The 21,122-nt window shown below is 44.9% G+C and overlaps 6 protein-coding genes across 15 annotated transcripts in view, besides 1 other annotated feature; 3 read left to right on the forward strand and 3 right to left on the reverse strand.

Annotated features, from left to right (window-relative positions):
• The first annotated feature begins 188 nt into the window (after positions 1 to 188).
• On the forward strand, positions 189 to 4,431 carry phtf. The gene is made up of 8 exons (NM_136388.3): positions 189 to 439; positions 995 to 1,059; positions 1,131 to 1,270; positions 1,327 to 1,834; positions 1,883 to 2,829; positions 2,889 to 3,067; positions 3,128 to 3,484; positions 3,543 to 4,431. Exons 2-8 carry the CDS (start codon positions 1,034 to 1,036, stop codon positions 4,026 to 4,028), a joined length of 2,643 nt encoding a protein of 880 aa, NP_610232.1. The 5' UTR covers positions 189 to 439; positions 995 to 1,033; the 3' UTR covers positions 4,029 to 4,431.
• A 239-nt stretch (positions 4,432 to 4,670) lies between these two features.
• On the forward strand, positions 4,671 to 7,244 carry Mccc2 (Methylcrotonoyl-CoA carboxylase 2). The gene is made up of 4 exons (NM_144467.2): positions 4,671 to 4,900; positions 4,960 to 5,213; positions 5,533 to 6,413; positions 6,469 to 7,244. Exons 1-4 carry the CDS (start codon positions 4,775 to 4,777, stop codon positions 6,942 to 6,944), a joined length of 1,737 nt encoding a protein of 578 aa, NP_652724.1. The 5' UTR covers positions 4,671 to 4,774; the 3' UTR covers positions 6,945 to 7,244.
• Positions 5,354 to 5,433: a mobile genetic element.
• Positions 7,245 to 7,516: 272 nt separating the features above from the next.
• Eb1 lies at positions 7,517 to 14,590 on the forward strand. Of its 6 annotated transcripts, none has more exons than NM_165487.4 (8): positions 7,517 to 7,679; positions 10,922 to 11,074; positions 11,133 to 11,278; positions 11,517 to 11,793; positions 12,992 to 13,134; positions 13,189 to 13,271; positions 13,335 to 13,407; positions 13,475 to 14,327. In NM_165487.4, the coding sequence occupies exons 2-8, from the start codon at positions 10,954 to 10,956 to the stop codon at positions 13,523 to 13,525; spliced, it is 894 nt and encodes a 297-aa protein (NP_724495.2). In that variant the 5' UTR covers positions 7,517 to 7,679; positions 10,922 to 10,953; the 3' UTR covers positions 13,526 to 14,327. The 6 variants fall into 6 exon arrangements, with proteins under 6 accessions (NP_724495.2, NP_610233.1, NP_995752.1 ...); NM_136389.5 differs by lacking the exon at positions 11,517 to 11,793 and adding an exon at positions 12,470 to 12,728; NM_206030.3 differs by lacking the exon at positions 11,517 to 11,793 and adding an exon at positions 12,470 to 12,728 and having other exon boundaries at positions 12,995 to 13,134.
• On the reverse strand, positions 14,586 to 15,499 carry CG3420 (uncharacterized protein). 2 transcript variants are annotated; one of them, NM_136390.3, is made up of 4 exons: positions 15,210 to 15,499; positions 15,003 to 15,147; positions 14,833 to 14,926; positions 14,586 to 14,771 (listed from the first exon to the last, which is right to left on the reverse strand). In NM_136390.3, exons 1-4 carry the CDS (start codon positions 15,255 to 15,257, stop codon positions 14,648 to 14,650), a joined length of 411 nt encoding a protein of 136 aa, NP_610234.3. In that variant the 5' UTR covers positions 15,258 to 15,499; the 3' UTR covers positions 14,586 to 14,647. The 2 variants fall into 2 exon arrangements, with proteins under 2 accessions (NP_610234.3, NP_001260735.1); NM_001273806.1 differs by having other exon boundaries at positions 15,210 to 15,329.
• Positions 15,500 to 15,890: 391 nt separating this feature from the next.
• Positions 15,891 to 17,193, reverse strand: CG9436 (uncharacterized protein). The gene has a single exon (NM_136391.4). The coding sequence runs from the start codon at positions 17,059 to 17,061 to the stop codon at positions 16,126 to 16,128; it is 936 nt and encodes a 311-aa protein (NP_610235.1). The 5' UTR covers positions 17,062 to 17,193; the 3' UTR covers positions 15,891 to 16,125.
• Positions 17,194 to 18,004: 811 nt separating this feature from the next.
• Epac (Exchange protein directly activated by cAMP) overlaps positions 18,005 to 21,122 on the reverse strand; it is a 39,227-nt gene continuing 36,109 nt past the window's right edge. For 3 of the 4 annotated variants that reach the window (NM_165490.2, NM_001273807.1, NM_001273808.1), the window contains one exon: positions 20,203 to 21,064. In NM_165490.2, the coding sequence (NP_724498.1) occupies positions 20,937 to 21,064 (128 nt within the window). In that variant the 3' untranslated portion in view covers positions 20,203 to 20,936. Of the gene's footprint in view, positions 21,065 to 21,122 lie in introns of all 4 variants that reach the window. The other variant, NM_001103732.2, reaches the window with a different exon arrangement.

Here is a 21,122-nt window from a genome sequence, read left to right on the forward strand (position 1 = left end):
TCTCGGAGACTCCCTTGTTTATAATTTGCAGGACAAATAAACAAAAATAATACAGCCTATTTTGGGCTTTCAAACAAACAACATGGCCGCCATTTGGATTTGAATAGCTATCGATAGGTGCCGTCGGCCAGCTGACAATCCATCCACTGCCTATCGATAATATCTAGCTGAGCAAGATGTACGGATTTGTGAGCACACACTTTAGTTTTTCGTTAGGAACGGGACGTTCGTTCTGTTGCGCACCAAATTTTTTCGGACCCAATGCAAATGCAAACGCTTTTGCGGCGTGTGTAGTGCATTCAAAATTACCAGATACCCAACGGGATCCAAAGTTCCCAGAGCAGTGGCACCGGAATCGATGCGACCAGCAGTCAGCGGAAGCGTAAGAAATTCGCGCCTAGGTGGACAAAAATCGATCTGTGACGCGGTTTAAACCAAGGTAACTCCGCTATCCATGAATAAAATCAGCTCTTCCCACGGGTGCTTCCGCCATGGGGCCACAGTGCGGGTCCTGTGGCCAATTCACCTTGAACCCAGTATTGCAGAAGGGGCCGCATACCAAGTCCAATTCCCTGCGCTTGTGTGTATACCTGCGCCTCTTCCGCATGTGTGTGCATAAACATTGACGCCCACCCGCCCGATAAACAGCTGTTAGACCGATTGCCGTCCGCTTCCCCAGATTTCCAAGGCGGTCGAGGCGGAAAAGGGGAAGGCCCCTTATGAGCGTAGGCTTGACGGGGGCGGGCCCGTGTTTGTGGCAAGGCGAAGGTGAAAGTCATCAGCTGATATGGGCCAGCCTGCTAAACCCGTTATGCAGAGCAGCTGTTCGACGCCAACTTCATATGTGGGACAAAATCCCAGCCGCGAACTCACATACTGGGTTCCCCAGTTATATCCGGATAGCGGGCACCTCGCTATCGCAGGCCGATATAAATTAGAGGCTTTCGCGCTGCAGATGTGAGGCCTAATTGAAGATTTCTTTGTTCGTTCGCAGGCTGCACGACACTTCGAGGACTTTTATGTGATTATTACTATGAAATTGGATGAAATAGTTGCATGGTAAGCGAACAATGCTTCATTACTCTCTCCCTCTCCGGACTATCAAATTATCCGCTGTTGAATTTTTGTAGGTACCAGAAGAGAATCGGCACCTATGACAAGCAAGAATGGGAAAAGACCGTCGAACAGAGGATATTGGACGGCTTCAATAGTGTCAATTTAAAAAACACCAAGCTGAAGACGGAGCTAATCGATGTGGACTTGGTGCGAGGTGTGTTTAACCTGACTGACCCCAAATAGTGCCCATAATTGAAACACATTTTTTAGGTTCCACGTTCCCTAAGGCCAAGCCCAAGCAGTCGTTACTCACTGTGATACGCCTGGCCATTCTGCGCTATGTCCTGCTGCCCCTCTATGCCCAGTGGTGGGTCAAGCAGACCACGCCAAACGCCTTCGGCTTCATCCTTGTGCTTTACCTCACACAGTTAACCAACTGGGCTATCTACGTGCTTCACAGCAGTCGCATAGTGCCCCTTGACTATGAGAAGCCGCCAAATGGAACCCTGCTTCAGGCAGAGGCAGATGGAGATGCCTCCGATAAGGATGCAGATAAGGAGTCCGAGGAACATGCCGCCCTCCTCAGTGCCCTGCTTATTCCGTGCGCCCTAAGCTTGCTGATCAGTCTCATCCACTCACAAATTGTAGCCACTAACACCGCCTCGGGTGTCTCTGGCGGGAGTAGCAAGAACAAGCTGCGTCGCATATCTGCAAGCTACTTAAGCGACAAAGCAGCAACCAGGGAGAACCGGGTGCGACGTCGCAAGAAGATTGTGCGGTAAGAACGAAGCTCTTTTCGGAACCAAATATTGAATTCTTTTTTTAGAGTTCGACAAGTGGAGGCTGACTTGTCCCAGGCCAGCAGTAACATATCACTTCCAAACAGAAGAACCGCAACCAGCACAATCGAAGTTCTTCCCAGACCGGTCACGCCTTTGCCTTCACCAACAGTTACCTGTGCCACGGTGCCAGACCCCACCACGCCGACTACGCCTTCGCCATCTGTTATCAGGCGGAGCACCAACGAGGAGACCTATTTGACAACGACTGCAATCAGCCCACTAACGCAACCGCTGGCAGCCATAGACGCATGCTACGATCTCAGCAGAAAGGCAGGGGGAGCTGCTCCCGAAAGCCCCAAAAAGCGCAACGTCAACTGGCACACGCCTATTCAGATATACGCTACCTACGAGCTGGGCGAAGAGCCGTGCTCCAGCAGAAAAGTCGCAGAAGAAAGTGCGCCTGAGTCGGTTGGAGAAAGATTGTGTTCCGTCAAGCCAGACTACCAGACGCGTCGAAACATCGGGGAGGACGATGGCTTCGAGAGTCTGAATGGAAAGAGCTCAAGTGGAGAGGACAACAACCATTCGCCTTTGCCAAACGCGGTGGCTGTTGCGGCTCCACCAGCTCCTGTTCAGACCAATCAGTTGCGTCTGCGATTAAACACAACAAACGGTGTGACCGCCAGTGCTTCTCCAACCGAGAAGAAACCCCAGTCGCGCGGCAATGAATCCTCAACGAGTTGCGCCGAATCGGATGAGTGCGATGATGCCGACATTATGTCCAGTCCCGCCTCGGGCTGTAACCAAGAGTGCACCACTTCTGCCACCGACTGGCTGGGGGTGACGACAAATAGCGAAGACTGCAGTTACACCTCTGATCTGGATCACTCTGACGGGGGCTTGAAGCACACGGCCTTTAGCGACGAAGATCCTGGAGAGCTGGACATCACCCCTACCACTATACTAAATCCACATAGCAGCCTCGACCGTAGTATGTATTACCAACCAAATTTGCATCTTCGTTCACGCTATAACATTGAACTTATAAAGTTAGCTGCACCATTTGGGATCAGCGAGATGCCAAAAAGGCGCAGCTTTCCGTGCTGGAGATCGCGTCTTGCATAATCGAACGCGTGGACTCAATGGGCGAGGCCAACGACTACATCTACATAGGCGTGGTCTTCTCTTTCCTGCTCACATTGATTCCCATCTTCTGCCGTCTCTGCGAGGTATGTTGCCGGGAAGGTTTTGGTGGAGGAGACTACTTATTACTGGTCAAATGCACTCAGGTCACACTCGGGAGCGATGCAGAGAAGGCCAGTGAGATTAGCTACTTTAACATGCCGCAGCTGCTGTGGGAGAAGTCATCGGCATCGCTCTTCACCCTGCTGGGCCTTGCCTTCGGCGACAGCCAGTGGGAGCGCATGGTATTGGCTCTGGGCTTTGTCCAACGCCTTTGCCTGACCCTCATACTGTTCATAATATTCGCCGTTGCAGAGCGCACCTTCAAGCAACGCTTCCTTTACGCCAAACTCTTCTCCCACCTAACTTCATCACGTAGGGCTCGAAAGTCAAATCTTCCCCACTTCCGTTTGAACAAGGTGCGTAACATCAAGACCTGGCTGAGCGTGAGGTCGTATTTGAAGGTAAATATAAACATCCGCGTATTTCTTGATCAAAGGCACTGAGTTGCATTCCCCATAGAAACGCGGACCCCAGCGATCGGTGGATATCATCGTTTCCGCCGCCTTCATAGTAACCCTCCTGTTGCTGGCCTTCCTCAGCGTCGAGTGGCTGAAGGATTCGGCTCATCTGCACACACACCTTACCTTGGAGGCCCTAATCTGGTCCATAACAATCGGTATCTTTCTGCTGCGCTTCATGACCCTAGGTCAGAAGATACAGCACAAGTACCGCAGTGTGTCGGTGCTGATTACGGAGCAAATTAACTTGTATCTGCAGATCGAGCAGAAGCCAAAGAAAAAGGACGAGCTGATGGTGTCGAACAGCGTGCTCAAGCTGGCCGCCGATCTGCTAAAGGAACTCGAAACGCCATTCAAGCTCTCTGGCCTTAGTGCCAATCCATATCTATTCACAACCATCAAGGTGGTAATCCTGTCGGCCCTATCGGGCGTGCTTAGCGAAGTTTTAGGCTTTAAACTGAAGCTGCATAAAATCAAGATCAAGTAACCTATGCAAGGCGCAGACCCATCATATTTTTGTAGTACAACTTTTTAGAAACGCTTTAAGAGAAATCTAACACTACACTCTAAATTAGTTAAGTGAATAAATTTAAGCGAGCCAATGTTTATGCTTGTCACGTGATTGTTTAGCTACGTTAACAAGCCCACTAACGACTACGTAAACCAACAGAAATTAGTATTTACCTACTTACCTTCTAGAGCGACCTGCACAATCACAAATCATGTTTAGGCAAATTGTGCAATGCAATGAATCGCATGAAAGTTCATAGAACTTTAAGCCTAAAATCAGTGCACCTATTGTAGTTGGCTGTTCATTCTGTTACAGTCCCAAGTTAAATTCCTAAGGCGGTCTCAGCTAGTGTTGCAATTAATAAATGTTAGTAAACTATAATAAAAATCTCGTTTAAAATAATATGCTTTGTCTATCTTACTAGTATATACCAATTGGATGTTTATAGCTGTGAAAGCAACAAATTGGTTCTACCTTTTTCTTCATTGGATAGAAAGATCTGATCTAGATGTTAATCTTTAATCTTTGTTGAAAACTATATCCTTTTTTCTTTCTGTGCAACACCCGTCTGCTCTTCGTTAATCGATAGTTGGCTCAATAGCGATCGACCAGCTGTTGCTGTTATCGTTATCAGTTCGGCCACCCACAACTGACGTAACTTTCGCCTCCACTCGCGTGGTAATTTTCGCATTTAGCTCCCTTAAAATCCCACCCCCCACAAAATGATCCGGCTTAATTGGCTATTCAGGAGCTCCTCGGTGCTGCTGCGCAGCCAGGTGCGACTGCTCCATGTGGGAGATGCCAATGTTTTGCATAGCGAGGTAGACAAGCAGTCCGCCGAGTACAAGGTGCATATAAACAGGCTGTATTTATGTTTACATACCAGCTAAAGTCCAAGCTTTTTTAGGAAAATGCCAGAGAGATGGCCAGTTTGGTTGGAGATCTGCGGAACTTCACCAGCCAGGTGCTCAAGGGAGGCGGACAAAAGGCCATCGAGCGACACACATCGCGGGGTAAACTCTTAGCCAGGGAGCGCATCAACCTGCTCCTGGATAAAGGATCGCCCTTCCTAGAACTCAGTGCTTTGGCCGGACACGAGTTATATGGCGAAGAGGTGGTCAACTCCGGGGGAATCGTCACCGGAGTGGGACGCGTTTGCGGGTAGGTCTGAAAAATCCAAGTTGATCGAAGTTCCACATCAGAACTTTTAGCGCTTGCATAGCACATTCAGTCTGCAGAAGACAAGGTTACGCGTCATTAGGGTTAATTAGGTCGTAGATTATATTTAGATTATAATTATAGATCGGCATAAATAGCCGATCCGATCTAGCCGTGCCCCCAGTCTGTCTGTTCGTATAAACGTAACGATCTCCGGAACTATTCAAGATATTTTGTGAGTCTCATAGTGAAGGTGGAAAATAAATAAATTGTGTACGAAATTTTTTAAATTATCAAAAATAATATGCAATTTTCATTACAGAACTGAGTGTTTGGTGGTGGCCAACGATGCCACTGTGAAGGGTGGAAGCTACTATCCCATTACCGTTAAGAAGCATTTGCGCGCTCAGGAGATTGCCCAAGAAAACCGCTTGCCCTGCATTTACCTTGTGGACTCGGGTGGCGCCAACCTTCCGCGCCAGGCGGATGTCTTTCCAGACAAACTGCACTTCGGACGCATCTTCTACAACCAGGCAAACATGTCGGCCCAGGGAATTCCTCAGATTGCTGTAGTTATGGGCAGCTGCACGGCCGGAGGAGCTTACGTACCGGCAATGGCCGATGAGAGCATCATTGTTAAGAAGCAGGGAACTATATTTCTTGCTGGGCCGCCGCTGGTGAAGGCGGCCACTGGAGAGGAAGTGTCTGCGGAAGATTTGGGTGGAGCAGACTTGCACTGCAAGACTTCTGGGGTCACCGACCACTATGCCTTAGACGACGAACACGCCTTGTATCTGGCCCGCCAGATTGTGAGCAACTTAAACTTGTCCGCCACTAATTCGTACAACGATCAGCTGATGCACTCCAGTCAAGTCAATTTCCAGACTGCTACTCCGCCGTCTGCCGTAGAAGAACCGCGCTACGACGCGGAAGAGCTGTACGGCATCGTAGGTCCCAATCTTACCAAAAGCTTTGACGTTCGCGAGGTGATTGCGCGCATCGTCGACGGAAGTCGCTTTACGGAGTTTAAGAAGCTATATGGTGAGACTTTGGTGTGCGGATTTGCGAAGCTATATGGCCACACAGTGGGAATAGTCGGAAACAATGGAGTCCTTTTCTCGGAGAGCGCACTCAAAGGCGCCCACTTCATTCAGTTGTGCGCACAGCGCAAGATACCGCTCGTTTTCCTGCAAAATATTACTGGTAAGTTGATATGTGGAGTGGCTGGGCGATTAAATAATGATATCGATCTATGTAGGCTTCATGGTGGGGCGCGATGCCGAGGCCAATGGTATTGCCAAAAACGGAGCTAAGATGGTAACGGCCGTGGCCTGCGCTAATGTGCCCAAGTTCACGGTGATAATCGGCGGTTCCTACGGTGCGGGCAATTACGGCATGTGCGGTCGGGCCTATTCGCCTCGTTTCCTATACATGTGGCCAAATTCGCGCATCTCAGTGATGGGCGGAACTCAGGCAGCCAATGTTATGGCTCAGATCACCGAAGATCAACGCAAGCGAGCTGGCAAGGAGTTCAGCGAGGAAGAAGCCCAAAAGCTGAAGGCTCCCATTGTGGAAATGTTTGAGGCGGAGGGTTCGCCCTACTACAGTACGGCTCGTCTGTGGGACGACGGCATCATTGATCCGGCCAACACCCGTCAGATCCTGGGCCTTAGCTTGAAAGCAGCCTTGAACAACGCCGGTCAGGAGACCAAGTTTGGAGTCTTCCGCATGTAAATCCAATTTGTATGCTGGAGAAATTTAATCGGAGCGCATTTACAGGCATTTAATGCCTTTATTTCGAAACTGTTGCATTTATTAGCGTTAAGGCAATTGTTAACTGTGTAATGTACAACTGATTGTTTATTAGGAACAGGCGTGTGAAATCGTTCAAAGCTTACGAAACAACTTTTAAGTTGCTAAAATATTTTAATTCCTGTGCAATAGAACAAATGTTTATGTCAAAAAGTTACAGCTATTTAAGAAATACGGAAAACACAAAACACACACATTTAAATGTATAATGTATAACAAAACAATTTATTTTATTAGTATTAAGGGTTGTAAGAGTAAAACCAGTAAGATTGACACAGCTGGGATCAAACAAAGCCGCCTATCTAGTGCATACCACTGTTACACTTTTAGTGGTGTTCAATATAAATATTTTCTTCTGAAAATAAATACGTTTTATTGCTAAATTTCATGCTGTCGTACATTTATAATTGTATTTTTTAAAAATAACAGTCGATATCGCTATATAGTGGACCACGGACTATCGTTCATCTCTAGCGCCTATCGATAGACCTCCATGCGGACCTGCGCTGGGCGGCCGATGCATCAGTGTACATTTTACATCCCTAGCGCTCGCTCGTTTAGCAGAAGACGGTTTTTCATAGAATTAACATTTCCTTGTTTAAAGCCAGGAATCATTTAGTTCTCCGTCGCCCCGAAGGATAACGACCAACTGATTAGGTGAGTTTATCACAGGATCCCACGATTGACCGGTTGAATGTCCACTGCATCCACAGTGTGAGTGAGTCAGTGAGTGAGTCTCTCTCCGTTTACATATATGTGTGTGTGTGTGTGCGGCTCCTCAACTTATTCGCAAAAAAGAAAAGAAGAAATCGCAAACCTAGAAGTAGCGTCAGCAGAAAAGAAAGTTCATCGGTATGTGGCGATTTAAAATAACTCTGCCGAAAACTTCAAGTGCACACTTGGCCGAATAAATAGCTGTACATCGCGGAGCCTGCGTGCGCCTGTGTGCGTGCCTGTGCGTGTGCATTGTATATTTAAATGTCGCCTGCTGCTGCTTCGCTTCCTCCTCCAAAAATAAAATTCCCTATCCTGGTTCCTTGCAAGTGTGAGTGACTATCATCTCGGCGAGTGTGTGTGTGTGTGCGTGCGTTTGTTTGTTCTTGCCACAGCCGCAGAAAGAGGCCGCAAAAATTCCGGTGCAGTGTACATATATATGGTGGAAGGTGCCCAACCCCTACTACCTCGTTTCCGATGCTCGCGACGTCTGGAAAAGCGTGGAAAACATATTGCCTGAGTTTAAGCCATCGTTTCGATGACGTCATTCTTCTGCGGCTTATCTGTCAAGCCCCCGCATTTCTTCAGATGGCATGTCTGTGTGTGTGAGCTGTCCAGTTACCAATGATTCTCGGACTTGTTTTGTTTTCCTTTAGCTCAAGTTACTATTTTTATTGGCTTAATTAAAATGGGCTCCGCCGACGCAGCTTTTTGGCCTTCCCGATGCTGCTCTACTAGAATGCCGGTTTCTTTTCGATTTCCACTCAAAAACACTGGGAGCACTCACTCACAGTTTCGAGCGGATTTGGCTCAATAGCATCGGAATGTTTATTTGTTGCTCAAACAGCTTATTGTTGTTGCCGCACTTCCACTCTCAGCAGATTGTATCACACCTGGGGATGTGGACTAACACATGTCCAAATATGATTCAAATATGGAAGTCTCTCCAAGTGGGCTAGAAATGAAAACCCCTGCTAGTGGCCCTGCTTCGCTCCTCTTTTCTGTTTCCCTGGTTCTGCTTAATTAGTTCGCTTTCAACTTCCGCTGCACGCGCCCACATCCACACTGACTTATCGACAGCCACAACAAACTACACTGGCCAAAAAAAAAAAAAACCATCGCCTGGGTCATCAATTCCGCAGTTTCTCGTCTCCAAATGTCACACATCAGCGACTTACCAACTAGGAATTTTGTGGATATAATGATCTCCGATGAGTTATCAAGCATATGACTCAATAGCACTCAAAATACGAATCTAAACTGCAACTCATTTGTTTTCCCCATCTTATGGATGCAAATAAGCATTCGTATCAGTTGACTTTAATGCAAGGAACTTTTTGAAACAGTCACTGATTTAAGAGGGATTTGACTGGAAAAATATAGCGCATTTGTTTGAAATTTCTTTAGTAGTTAGTTTTAAACTACAAGGTTTATTTGAAATGATAAGTTTTTACTATAAAAATTGTATTTCAAATAGAATCTTGATTTTATAAATAGCTTTACTTTCCAGAAACTTAAATGTATTATGATTATTGACTAATGTTATTTATTTAGAGTTTTTTGAGTCATCGAATTTCAGTCTTATCCACTTATTGGAAAATAACAAACCGGACAGTCTAAAAGACGACTGATAAAAATGCGACTAATATAGTAATATAGTAATAATAAATAGTGCAAACTAATATAGTGTAATATATTACATGCAGGGGAAATATGCAATTGGAATGCGTAGTTTTTTGAGATAGAACAGAAAGCATATGATTTCTTCATAGAAAACATTATTCCTCTGTGTAGTAATCCCAACTTGTATTTGGGACACTGCTATTGTTGTGCCTTCTCTGGCGGGGGCACTTAAATCAATAAACGAGCAGCAAATCGCTCCGCATTTGAATTGAAGTTTCGCCCTTTCGGGTCAATGCACCGTACACTCGCGCAGCGAAAAGGTGGAGAGTCGGAGTTTTACGGAAACACCGAAAGGCCCACGGCCGACGTGAGTCAGTGTATTTATAGGCCGGCTCCCAAATGCCGGCTAATTCTTTATCTCATCTGGCCCACGTCAGATGGCCCATGCCCATGCTCTATGTTCCTGCTGGCCAGGCTGACATTGATAATGCCAATGACGCGCTCCATGAGTAATCTCCATCTTCGCGTCGCAACGAAGCGGATCGATATCGCCGCATTGTAGCGGCGAACAGTCCAAGTTCATTGTTCGCCCGTTCCAGTATCCGCGGAGCATTTTCTTTCGTTCGATCGCCTTTTATGCTCTCGTAAGTGTAGAGATGGGTCTGAAGAGGATTTATCTTCTGAAGTTCAGAAAAAGTGCTCTTGCGACATATCCAAATCCATATCTTGAACATTGACTAAAGCAAAGATACTGGTTACTTGTAAGGATAAAATTGTTTGGGGTCATGAAACGCAGTAAATCAGTGCATATGTACATATGGCACTCTGCCACTCTGTGTCTTTACGAATAGTTATGAGTGATTTTAAATATGGAATTTGTCCAGTGTGCGATTTTGGTTTCCGCATTACGTATATTTTGAAAAATAACAGGATGGCGACTAAGTGGTCAAAAAACAGGCCTTGAGAATGTTGCTTTTCAGTAGAGATTTCAGAGGTAGATTAGTTTGTATAAGTCCTGCCAGTTGGTCACAGAGCGTAAAACGAAGTAAAAGAAAAACGAAAGTAATTTGTACAGTTCGATTTCGTTTTGCAAATTGAGTTTTATCAAGAAAGGTTAGTTTATCGGAAATCCAGCCAGAAGTACGTCGGATATACAGAGGTGGTAAGTGCATCGGGCAGATTGGTATGCTGAATCCGGGAAGTAAGACAATTAGCTTTTGGTGTGGAAATGCCTATTTGTGGTTCGGTCTGTTCGGTCCAGAGCTAACTAGCCAAACTACTTTCGAGGAACAAATTCTGCAGATTGTGGAATGAGTGAGCAACGGTAACATGTCCAATAACAATCATTTGGCGTTCCCTGTTGCCGTTTGCTTTGCTGATGACTATCGTGATCTTGATATTGAGCACGCACATGGGACACGCTTCAATGCACCCCGAGCTAAAACAATTATTAGCCGCCGCAATTAAGAGCCGTTCATGGCGCTAGCACTCCCACACGGACTGCATGTGGAGCCGCCACTGTGCAGTTACCAACTAACCAGCCTTTTGCATCTTCGTTTCAGTGCCGCTAACTAAACCAGAGGACACCACCAACATGGCTGTAAACGTCTACTCCACAAATGTGACGTCAGAGAATCTCTCGCGCCACGATATGCTAGCTTGGGTTAACGATTGCCTCCAGTCGCAATTCTCAAAAATCGAGGAGCTCTGCACAGGTAAGTGGGCTTGACTCGTCTACAAAGTGCTGGGATCAACCTACGCTTCCACTTCTAGGTGCAGCTTACTGTCAGTTCATGGACATGCTGTTTCCCAATTCAGTGCCAGTAAAGCGTGTCAAATTTCGTACCAATCTGGAGCACGAGTACATACAGAACTTCAAGATATTGCAGGCGGGCTTCAAGAAGATGTCTGTGGATAAGGTACATATGCCCGCTTGCTTACATTACTTTTCTATTTTTCGAACCTTTATTTAATTTTGACACACAAATCCACCCGATCCGAAGAATGTAGAGTGGACATGGGCACGGTACAGTGGAAGCGCTTAAAGCGTCGCTAAAAGCATATGTCCACTGTACCAATATACTCTTGTATGTTGTGACTAACTACGATTTCCGTTACAAATCAACTTCACGACTACGCAACCACCGACAACCACAGATCATTCCAGTTGATAAACTGATTAAGGGACGCTTTCAAGACAACTTTGAGTTCCTTCAATGGTTTAAAAAATTCTTCGACGCCAATTACGACGGTCGCGAGTACGACCCCGTGGCTCAGCGGGGCGGAGTCAAGCTGGGCAATGGCAACGGACACGGCAGCAACGGAGGCAGTGGCGTGGGCAGCAGCAACAACGATCTCCATCTGATGCACCGGCGACCATTGCAGGCTCCAGCTTCTGGCGGACGAATGCCAGCACGGGTCATCGCTTCAACTGGTACGGTTCTGTCGAAGCTACGAACTCCGGTGTGGAAGAGCCATTTGCTTGCCATTTCATTTGAGTTGCGAAGCGAACGAACGTGAAGCACGCAGCGGAACTAGGCAAAACTGGGATGCCACACAACACCACACAAAACTTCACCAACCCCACTGGCCTTGAGCTGCTGGCGCACCAAGTAATACACAAAATGCACACACATTCAGTCGCATCAAAGCACACAGCACACATGTTGGAGGATCTGTTGTTGTCCCACATCCAACCCACTAACTCCTCTTCATCCCCGTACAGTGATGGGAAATACCCAAATATTTGTATTTATATAGATCCGCGACATGGACAATACTTTTGAAGCCATAATTACTTAGGCATATGTGGGCGGATTTCCAACTGCAAAGTGTACAAGATTTCTTTATTACAAGGTTAAACGCAAATAATAGTTTAGATCTTATCTTTGGAAGTGGCTAAGTCTGCGATCAATTTAACTGAAAATCCATCCCCATCATTGCAAAGTTATTATTTATACACATCTTTTTTATCTGGTGCTTTGGCTGGCCAAAGAGTTCTGTTTTCCAAATTCATACTGTATGTTTGTTTAATCTTTGTTCCCATTGCATTTGGATTCACCACACGCTCTCTCACCTGTTTGCATATCTCTCGCCCATTTTACTTTTAGATTATACCCATTGACAAATTAGTCAAGGGTCGCTTCCAAGACAATTTCGAGTTTTTGCAATGGTTTAAAAAGTTCTTCGATGCCAATTACGATGGCAGGGATTACGATGCCAGCGCGGTGCGCGAGGGAGCCCCAATGGGCTTCGGATCGGGAGCGGTAAAGTCACTGCCCGGCACGGCGGCAAGCGGCGTGTCCAGCAGCTATCGACGTGGCCCATCGGCAACGACACGCCCAGCAATGACGTCTGCAGTGAAGCCCAGTATGTTTTGGTTTGGTTCCCAATTGAATCCTTCTATCGCTATCTCTTCTTTCATTATCGTACGCACTATCCACATGATCAGACAATTGTACATATCGCATGCCCAGGTCCATGTAGATGTTGCACATCCTCCAAGTAAACACAAAAGCACGAATAGAAGACAAATGCTGTCTGTGCTTCACGTTTGTTGATTCCTTATGCTTTTATACATACCTCCGACCTGGATGTTCGCATACTAAACTCAATCGCCTTGCCCATTCCAGCAGTATCCAAGGTGCTGCCGCGCACGAACAACGCAGCCCCAGCGAGCAGAATAAACGCCTGTGCCAACAGCACGGGCACGGTCAAGAAGAACGACGTGAGCAATTCGGTCAACAATCAACAAATAGAAGAGATGTCAAATCAGGTGGGTCAAGATCAAGAAAATGAGAAAAAAACCGGTACTAATATTATGGATCAGGTGATGGATATGCGCATAAACCTGGAGGGATTGGAAAAGGAGCGAGACTTTTACTTCTCTAAGTTGCGGGATATTGAAATTCTGTAAGTAATGAAATCAACAGGTTGAATTAAGAACGCCATGCCTACCTGCTATTATATTTCTAGTTGCCAAGAAGCCGATGACGCCGAGGCGCATCCGATCATACAAAAGATTTTGGACATCTTATATGCGACTGAGGTAGGACAAGTCTGTACTCTTTTTACCCGGCCCTGCAATCGCTTAGACTTATATTTTCTATTTGCAGGATGGTTTTGCGCCGCCTGACGATGCACCACCAGAGGACGAGGAGTATTAATTTGAAACGTGAACGAAAACCCACTAAATTCATTTGCTGCATACATATTCAAAACATAAGTCAAGAAGCATGATGAAGGGGACAGAGTTTATTATTTAGACAGAATCCAAGAAGACGTTAAGCAAAAACGAGAAGACTAACAAATGAAGAGTGTTTGATTTCCTAGGCCGAGGCTGACAGCAGGATCGCCACGTGATTAAATAGTTATTCTTCAAACATTTATTTGATACGAACGCGTCGTCGCTTAACAGATAGAGACGGGATTTTTTTCGATTCAAAATTGTACCCACGATAATTTTGCTGATGTTGCCGATGTGTGTGAACCATCAACCATTTCATATTTAAATTGTTTGTATATTAGCGGAATAAACGAACCAAATCTCGATATCTAATGGAAAGCCAGCCTACCCTTTTCAAAATTCTTTTTTGAAAGGTTCACAGACTCGTAACTAAGAAAATTTAGAATGCTCAGCTTGCAAATTTACTTTGATTTAGATTAGCTCTTTGTATCACATGGTTTACATGGTTGATTTATATCCTATTAAGCACATTTATAATTTTTGTTTAAGTAAAACTTTTCACTAGCTGACTTTTGTCGTTTTGAGTGTTGTATGTAGTGGATCACAAGAGCCGAACCAACGGTATTTTGTACTTTCGATTTCTATTTTTAAATAATTGGCTTCATAACAAAATGATTGTATAAAATAAGTGATTTTTGCTCTCAATTTTTTAAGTTCTATATTTATGTGTAAAACAGGCAGAACTCGTTAAAAAGTTTGAATAAAAGCGAACGTCTAAACACAACTTTTTGATTTCCGGCTTTCACATTACATCACTACGCACGGACAAGTTACTCCAAGCGGAAACTTTCACCCCTCCATTTCTCTTCTCTGATCATTGTAAATAATTTGTTAACACACCACACCACTCACATGATAGTCAACCTGTCCTTTCGACAGACACAAGTAAATGTATGATTATGCTCACACACCACAGCATCGAGTGTGCCACCCACGCCATGATCTATAACCTAATTCTAGAATAAAAACATGTGTTGCTTGATTCAAAATTAATGCATTTCTCTTTTCGCACACGGGCAGGGCCCTACAACCAATCCTAAATCTATTTGACGGCGCTCTGGATGTGTGGCTGCTTGTGGGTGCCGTCACAGAAGGGTCTGTGGGTGGTCTGTTTGCAGTTGCAGAGCCAGTAGTCTCCCGACTTCTCCACCTTGAACCGAATGGGCCTGGAAAGCACAGGGGTATTACTTCGTCGCATAGCTCTGGCTCGAGCACCTATGTACATACCTCTGCTTGATCTTCAGGAACTCGTTCTTGTGCATTCCATCGCAGAGGGGCTGAGACTTGGACTTGCCGCACAGGCACCAGCTGTATGTTTTATCTGTTGGAATCGCGAGTTGTGGTTATGTAAATACTTGTTCTCTGCGCACCGATACGATGCGATTTCTCAATAATACCTTTGTCCAGGTGGATCTTGAAGGGGCGCTTGTCGAAGATCGTACCGTTCTCCTTTTGCAGAACGGCCGTTTGCTTATCCTCGAGCAGGTTACTGGGAATTGTTTTGGCCGAGTCCACCGGTTTTGCGCTGGAACTGTAGCATGCCTGCATGGGAGTAATGCCTTGAAATCAGGGGGTGATCTATCTTGGCTATGGGGGATGCCTACCTTGAGCAACCAGGATGCCCCCAGGTTCCGTCTTAGTATCATTGACATTCTAACGCTAATTTATTTTTGTTCTCTTTATTTAAGCTGATGATTGCAGTGTCGAAAGTATCGATATGTTGTCATCGGTGGTGATGGTGTTGCAAGGTCGTACCACTACTTTTACCAAGCTCAAATGGGCTCATTGAGAGTATGGATAGATACTGCTTTAATTTACATCTAAAAGTTCACAAATATATGTCTCTTCTGGTAGCGAGAAAGAAAAAATGTTGCAGATTTTCAAACTGGGCAGTGCTGCCAGACCGCCCCAGCTGAATGCACAGTGGTGCAAAACGTTCGGGCTGAATGTTAATGTTATCGGCAGTCACTCCTATCGATGCTCTATCTGCCGTTATCGCTGCCCAAGGTCGCCAATTTAAAATTTGATTTCAGAATTCCGGAATCTGTTCAGCTGATAAGCAGAGATATGATTCCGATGCGCCTGGAAATGTCTCTCCTCGTTTGGAGGTATTTTAGCGTCTATCGCAGACATTCATCTTAATGAAAGCTCGTTATGTGCCCCATACTTGACTAGGGAATTCTGAGTTCCGACCGACGGGTGCACACGCCGAATTCTCGCAGATAACACGATTTATCAAGCGGCCCCGTTAGACAAACTGATTAGCCCGACAGCCCAGAGATCTTCTACGTAATATACTTTATTTTACAATACAAATACTACATATGCGGGGTGTCTTACGAACCTCTTCCAGTAAAATATTAAGGGGAATTAATGCACGGGTTTACTCGAAACCTTTTTAACTTTGAGTTAACAACTAAAACAAAACACCCCTCTTGGAATGCCACAGTCGTTTTGTTTGCATTCCTAGCCAATCCAATAACGGCGAAACCGATATTTCTGGGACACCCCTGAGCCCGTCTAGAACTCGTCGTTGAACGGGTAGTACTTATGGCCCGACATTCCCGAAAAGGGTACCGTGCGCTGCCCGGTGTGATACTGCTCCATGCCGGCGACGTCGTCTGGACTCAGCTCGAAGTCGAAGACGCGGAAGTTCTCCTCGATGCGGGCCTTGTTCGACGACTTGGGCAGTGGCACCACGCCTAGCTGGACCAGATAACGCAGGCAGATCTGTGCCGTGGTGCGGCCGTACTTCTTGGCCAGATTCTGGGCATGCTCGTCGTAGAGGAAGGGCGGCCACTGCCGAGCGGGCTGGGGACGTGCCAGGGGGCAGTAGGCGCAGATGACCAGTCCGTGGCGCTTGGCATGCTCCCGGAGCTGGCGCTGCTGAAAGCCTGGGTGGCACTCCACCTGGTTCACTACCGGCCGGATGCGGCAGTTGGCTAGCACTCGCTCCGTCTGCGCGGCGTTGAAGTTGGACAGGCCGATGCTGCGCGTCAGGCCCAGATCCACCAGCTTCTCCATCTCGCGCCAGGTGTCCAGATAGTCCACGTCCGTCAGCTCCAGGGTTCCGTGCACGTTGCTGTCATTGTGGAACTTCTGGCCCACCGGCATGTGCATCAGGTAGAGGTCTACGTATTCCAAACCCAGGTTGCTAAGGCTCAGGCGGCAGGCGCGCTCCACCAATGCAGGGTCGTGGTGGATTCCGCCTAGCTTGGTGGTCACGAAAACCTCCTCGCGTGTGACCACTCCCTCGGCGATCTTCTCGGAGATCGCCTGGCCCACCTCAGCCTCGTTCTCGTAGACGAAGGCGGTGTCCAGGTGCCGGTAGCCCACGTCGAGGGCGTGGCGCGTTGAGTGGTAGGCGTCCGACTCGAACGACTTCCAGGTGCCAAGGCCCAGAGTTGGCATCTCGCGCCCGTTGTTCAGCCGGATGGTGGGAGCCAGATTGGTCATCTTGTCGCTGGCGCTGATAATTAACGCTGTGCAAATTGGACGCTTCTAAGTCTAAACCAGTGCTACTACGCCTTTCTCGCGATCAAATCTCTATCTGTTCCAGCTCGTCGAAAGCTTCGCGGACAACTGTTGGCTCGCACAGCCGGTTTCGATGATTTTGTCACGGCGGCCGAGCAGCTGCTGTGTCATCCGGTGACGTCACGGACAACGCGCGGTTATTCCCACCAGCGTTGCCAAGCTGGCCTTTTCCCACTACATCTAGCGTTTTTCAAAAGCTCAGCGGGGGAGGAATTGCGATCTAAAATCTGGCGCGATGTATAAAAATATTTCAAGGTACGCACACAAGTAAGCTTAATTTTAACGTTTAAAAACATAAGAACGACATTAATTGAATTGTATAGCATACCAGCTATGCGAGGTTTTCTCCAATTGCTGAATCGATCGCGAGTGTATGGCAGTGTTGTGTCCAGCAGCGACTAGCGGGAATTATTCAAAGCAGATTTTTAAGACAAATTTGAATTAAAATCAAATGCCGTAAAGAGCAGATAAGGTGAGAGTAAATCAAACGTCTAATATCATGGACCAACTCCATCCGAAAAAAGCCCAAGTAGGGGGCGGTTTACATAGATGGAATTTAGAAAAGATCAAGACAGAAGAGTTGGCGGGAAAACGAGCAGGTAATTGTTTGGCTAACACAAGTCCAGGAGTGGTCATCTCTAAATGCTTAGACCTGATGGGATAGGAACTTAAATTAGTTTGAATAAAATTTTGTTTTAAAGCCCTTACGTGTATAAATTAAACCAAAAACTCAAAGCATTTTTAAAATATCACAGATTGAACTCCGATTCCATATTGCCCAAAACTATAAAGAACAGTTAAGCTTTCAAAAATAATATAGCGCCCTCTGAATACAAATAAAAAAAACCAGTAGCAGCTTGCTAACACATAAATCTTTATTCGAATATTAGTTGAGTTCAAAATGTTAGACATTCAAAGATATATTTTGTTACGCTTAGGTTCAACATTTAGGGTATTGAAATATCTGCTCTGCATTGCACAAATCTCACTTCGGGGTATGGGTTTTCTGGTTATTAGAATATGTAATTGGTAGTACGGCTAAAAGATCGCTGCTTCTGCTGTACATACCATAATCGATGGATTAATTACTTCTAAGTGGTTGTTGGTGTTGTCTTCTTACTGTGAGCTCTGTGAGCCGTCTCGTCATCCCCATTACGAACTATTTAATCTACTTTGCTATTTGGTAGGTAAGTAAACTTCGAGATTGTTTTGCGTTAGACATGTAAACACTGATTTGAACATTTATTGGTTAGAACAAGTTACGGCTCAAACATTTACTGACTGATTACGACTGATTGGCTTTAGCTATATCCTGTTAACGGAGGTATATACGTATAGCATGAATATATCTTTTTTGTGCATCAGTGAGTTACCCAATGATGTTGAATTTATGCAAGTGCCTAGGCTATATTGGAGAAAATAAAAGTTCGTAGAGTTATGTTTTGAGATTGTCAAATCGAATCACAAGTGAAATTGGAAATTTTCCCTTTTGGAGTACTTGCATATTTGATATATGTACTATATAGTATGCAAAGTGTATTATTGAAAGTGCACAACAATAACAATAGTGGTGGTGTATTGTTGGTATTACGTCTACATATGTAGCAGTACTAAAAATGTAGAAACATTTTTGGTTTTGACACGTAAGGAGTTTCCGTTGTGGGAAACGATTTCTTAACACTAAAATAGTTTCTACGGTCCATATGCTAGATTAATGCATCTGCTAGATAAATATTCCTAGGTATGTGTACTTTTCTTGTGCCATTAGCACCAAAGAGTTGGCTTATTTCGAATATTTCCTCAGAGGATTGTAAGATTGCGTTGGGTTTAAAACGCCTACACAATTCTATGTGAGTGATTCTGATAGATTCTACCCGTTTCCGTAGCACGTGGTGTAGATAAAGTAATTAATGGCTTTCCAACTCTACTTACAAACTGTACCATACTAAAATTGGTGTTGCGTTGCTTGTAAATCAATTCGAAATTGTTACATCTCATTAACTATGAACTAAAGAATATTGTTTCGTTTGAATCGGTTCGTTATATCTATAAAAGTATTATTGAATATTCGTTTGCATTTGCTTTGTTTTATTTTTGAAGGAGAAACCACTGGATTATAGTTGAATATATTGTTTGATTTTGATTGGTTTTCGTAAAGAAAAGTATTAATTATTACGACATTTACATTCTACGCATCATGGTCAAAGTTTTGGTTACATCTAGGAATGGTGTTTACGTGATAAATCGTTGTTCGAGAGACCTTTACTTGGGAGAGGAGTTGGGTTAGATTGGTAACTACAAGTACAATTACTGACTGAGGTTGGCTAATGAAGGCGAAAAATGATATAGTCGAATCCCCGACCTAAGGATAGTCGGTAGTATGTATTAACATACCCCGCCATTTATATAGAGTTTTTCGGAATTGGTTTTAGCAAATAATAAATAGTTTAGTTTATAATTAAGAAAAGTATTGGCTTAACCAAATATTAAAACTACTGATGATCACGATGCTTGGGCATTTTGTTGACGCAGACGGACGTTCTTTGTTCTTTCTCCGGTCGGATCATATATAGTTAGTTCATAGGATCAAGAATATGCCCCTCGTTTTCTACTGCTACCGACTATAGTAATTAATACCTTGGATATAAATACATACATACATATGTTGTACAGTTGTGTTCAAAAAATAGGTAGTGTCAAAGCCACGATTTCCATAATTACATTTTACACTTGGTGAAGAACCACAGAGTTCCACACCCACAATTTATTGGACCTAAGGGAAATCCTTTAATAGTTAGAACAATTGTTTGATTGCATTTTCATTGAGAGATCTAACAACGACTATTTGGATAAATACTCCCCATATTTAAAACACAGTTGCACGTGTAATAAATACATGTAAATATTTTTCGTATTTCTATATATGTATGTATGTACATAACTACAACTAATAAGGTCCCTCTCCAGTGTTTAGTTATTTGAATGCACTTGCATTTGCACTTTCTTATCTAATGTAGCATAAAAAAGGCATCCACTTTCTACAAAATAAAACGAATTTGGGCTGTGTGTAAATAAATATTAATAAATGGTTTCGTATTTTATTTCCAAGTTGCCGTAAAAGGAGATGGGGTGACGGAATACCAAATGAAAATAAGATTGAAAACTATAAATAAAGTAACTTATCCGCTACGTAGCTTACTTGTTAATAACTAGCTGTAACTAGACTGTTTAATAGTTGGTTTTAGTTTAGGGTTTATAAAAATATAGATTCCATGCTCTCGAAAACGTTGTACAACTTTACAAATTATTCTACCAGCTCGCGCGGGATTTATAGAGTAATGGTTTGTGGGAAATTATGCTGTATAGTTGTGTTTGTTTTGATGTTGCCTCCTATAAATGTTTAGTATCACACACGTCCAAGTTTAGTTTTTATTCGTTTCGGTTTCCGCGGGGAATTGCCGAATTTCAAATTGTTTTCCATCTTTTCCATCGTTTTGTACTAAAGCAAAAAGTTTCTCGTTTGCATTAAAATGCGTTTGGGTTTCAGTTCATTAGAAGATTGAGATAGTTCCTAGTCGGGTCGTAGATATAGTACACTGTAGCTTAGGCTAATGCGGATGCGGATGCGGACGAAAGTTGGTCCGGGCTGTGGTGGCCGTGGCCCAATTGGCTTTCGGAAAGCAACAACAACCCGGCTAAGCTCATAACTGTGCAGCTAATTGCGGTTGATTAACACACACTAGGGTTAGACACTTAATACGCGCTACAGGCTAATTGGATGACAGCTCCACAAGGGCTTAGAGCTTCCTGGTGGGCTCCACCTTCTGGGACATGGCGGTGAGTACCCGCTGGTTGTCGATGACGCGGAAGCTGCTGATGTACGACCTCACCTCGCCCTCGCTCTTCGGGGACGGCGGCTCTAGTCCTGTTCCAAATCGAAATCGATGAGCAAATTAATTTTCAAAGGGGGTTTATTGGTCTTA

This window comes from Drosophila melanogaster, chromosome 2R, assembly GCF_000001215.4.
Source record: "Drosophila melanogaster chromosome 2R".
Classification (NCBI taxonomy): domain Eukaryota; kingdom Metazoa; phylum Arthropoda; class Insecta; order Diptera; family Drosophilidae; genus Drosophila; species Drosophila melanogaster.

What these genes read in the sequence shown, in the direction of transcription:
- Mccc2 (NM_144467.2), top strand. Translation starts at nt 4,775, where the DNA reads ATGATCCGGCTTAATTGGCTATTCAGGAGCTCCTCGGTGCTGCTGCGC. An exon ending in AGCAGTCCGCCGAGTACAAG is followed by an intron (nt 4,901 to 4,959) that starts GTGCATATAAAC and finishes AAGCTTTTTTAG; the next exon opens with GAAAATGCCAGAGAGATGGC. An exon ending in GGAGTGGGACGCGTTTGCGG is followed by an intron (nt 5,214 to 5,532) that starts GTAGGTCTGAAA and finishes TTTTCATTACAG; the next exon opens with AACTGAGTGTTTGGTGGTGG.
- CG3420 (NM_136390.3), bottom strand. Translation starts at nt 15,257, where the DNA reads ATGTCAATGATACTAAGACGGAACCTGGGGGCATCCTGGTTGCTCAAG. An exon ending in GGGCATCCTGGTTGCTCAAG is followed by an intron (nt 15,148 to 15,209) that starts GTAGGCATCCCC and finishes ACTCCCATGCAG; the next exon opens with GCATGCTACAGTTCCAGCGC. An exon ending in CAAGATCCACCTGGACAAAG is followed by an intron (nt 14,927 to 15,002) that starts GTATTATTGAGA and finishes CGATTCCAACAG; the next exon opens with ATAAAACATACAGCTGGTGC.
- phtf (NM_136388.3), top strand. Translation starts at nt 1,034, where the DNA reads ATGAAATTGGATGAAATAGTTGCATG. An exon ending in CGTCGCAAGAAGATTGTGCG is followed by an intron (nt 1,835 to 1,882) that starts GTAAGAACGAAG and finishes TTCTTTTTTTAG; the next exon opens with AGTTCGACAAGTGGAGGCTG. An exon ending in GCGTGAGGTCGTATTTGAAG is followed by an intron (nt 3,485 to 3,542) that starts GTAAATATAAAC and finishes CATTCCCCATAG; the next exon opens with AAACGCGGACCCCAGCGATC.
- Eb1 (NM_165487.4), top strand. Translation starts at nt 10,954, where the DNA reads ATGGCTGTAAACGTCTACTCCACAAATGTGACGTCAGAGAATCTCTCG. An exon ending in TTGCGGGATATTGAAATTCT is followed by an intron (nt 13,272 to 13,334) that starts GTAAGTAATGAA and finishes TTATATTTCTAG; the next exon opens with TTGCCAAGAAGCCGATGACG. An exon ending in ACATCTTATATGCGACTGAG is followed by an intron (nt 13,408 to 13,474) that starts GTAGGACAAGTC and finishes TTCTATTTGCAG; the next exon opens with GATGGTTTTGCGCCGCCTGA.
- CG9436 (NM_136391.4), bottom strand. Translation starts at nt 17,061, where the DNA reads ATGACCAATCTGGCTCCCACCATCCGGCTGAACAACGGGCGCGAGATG.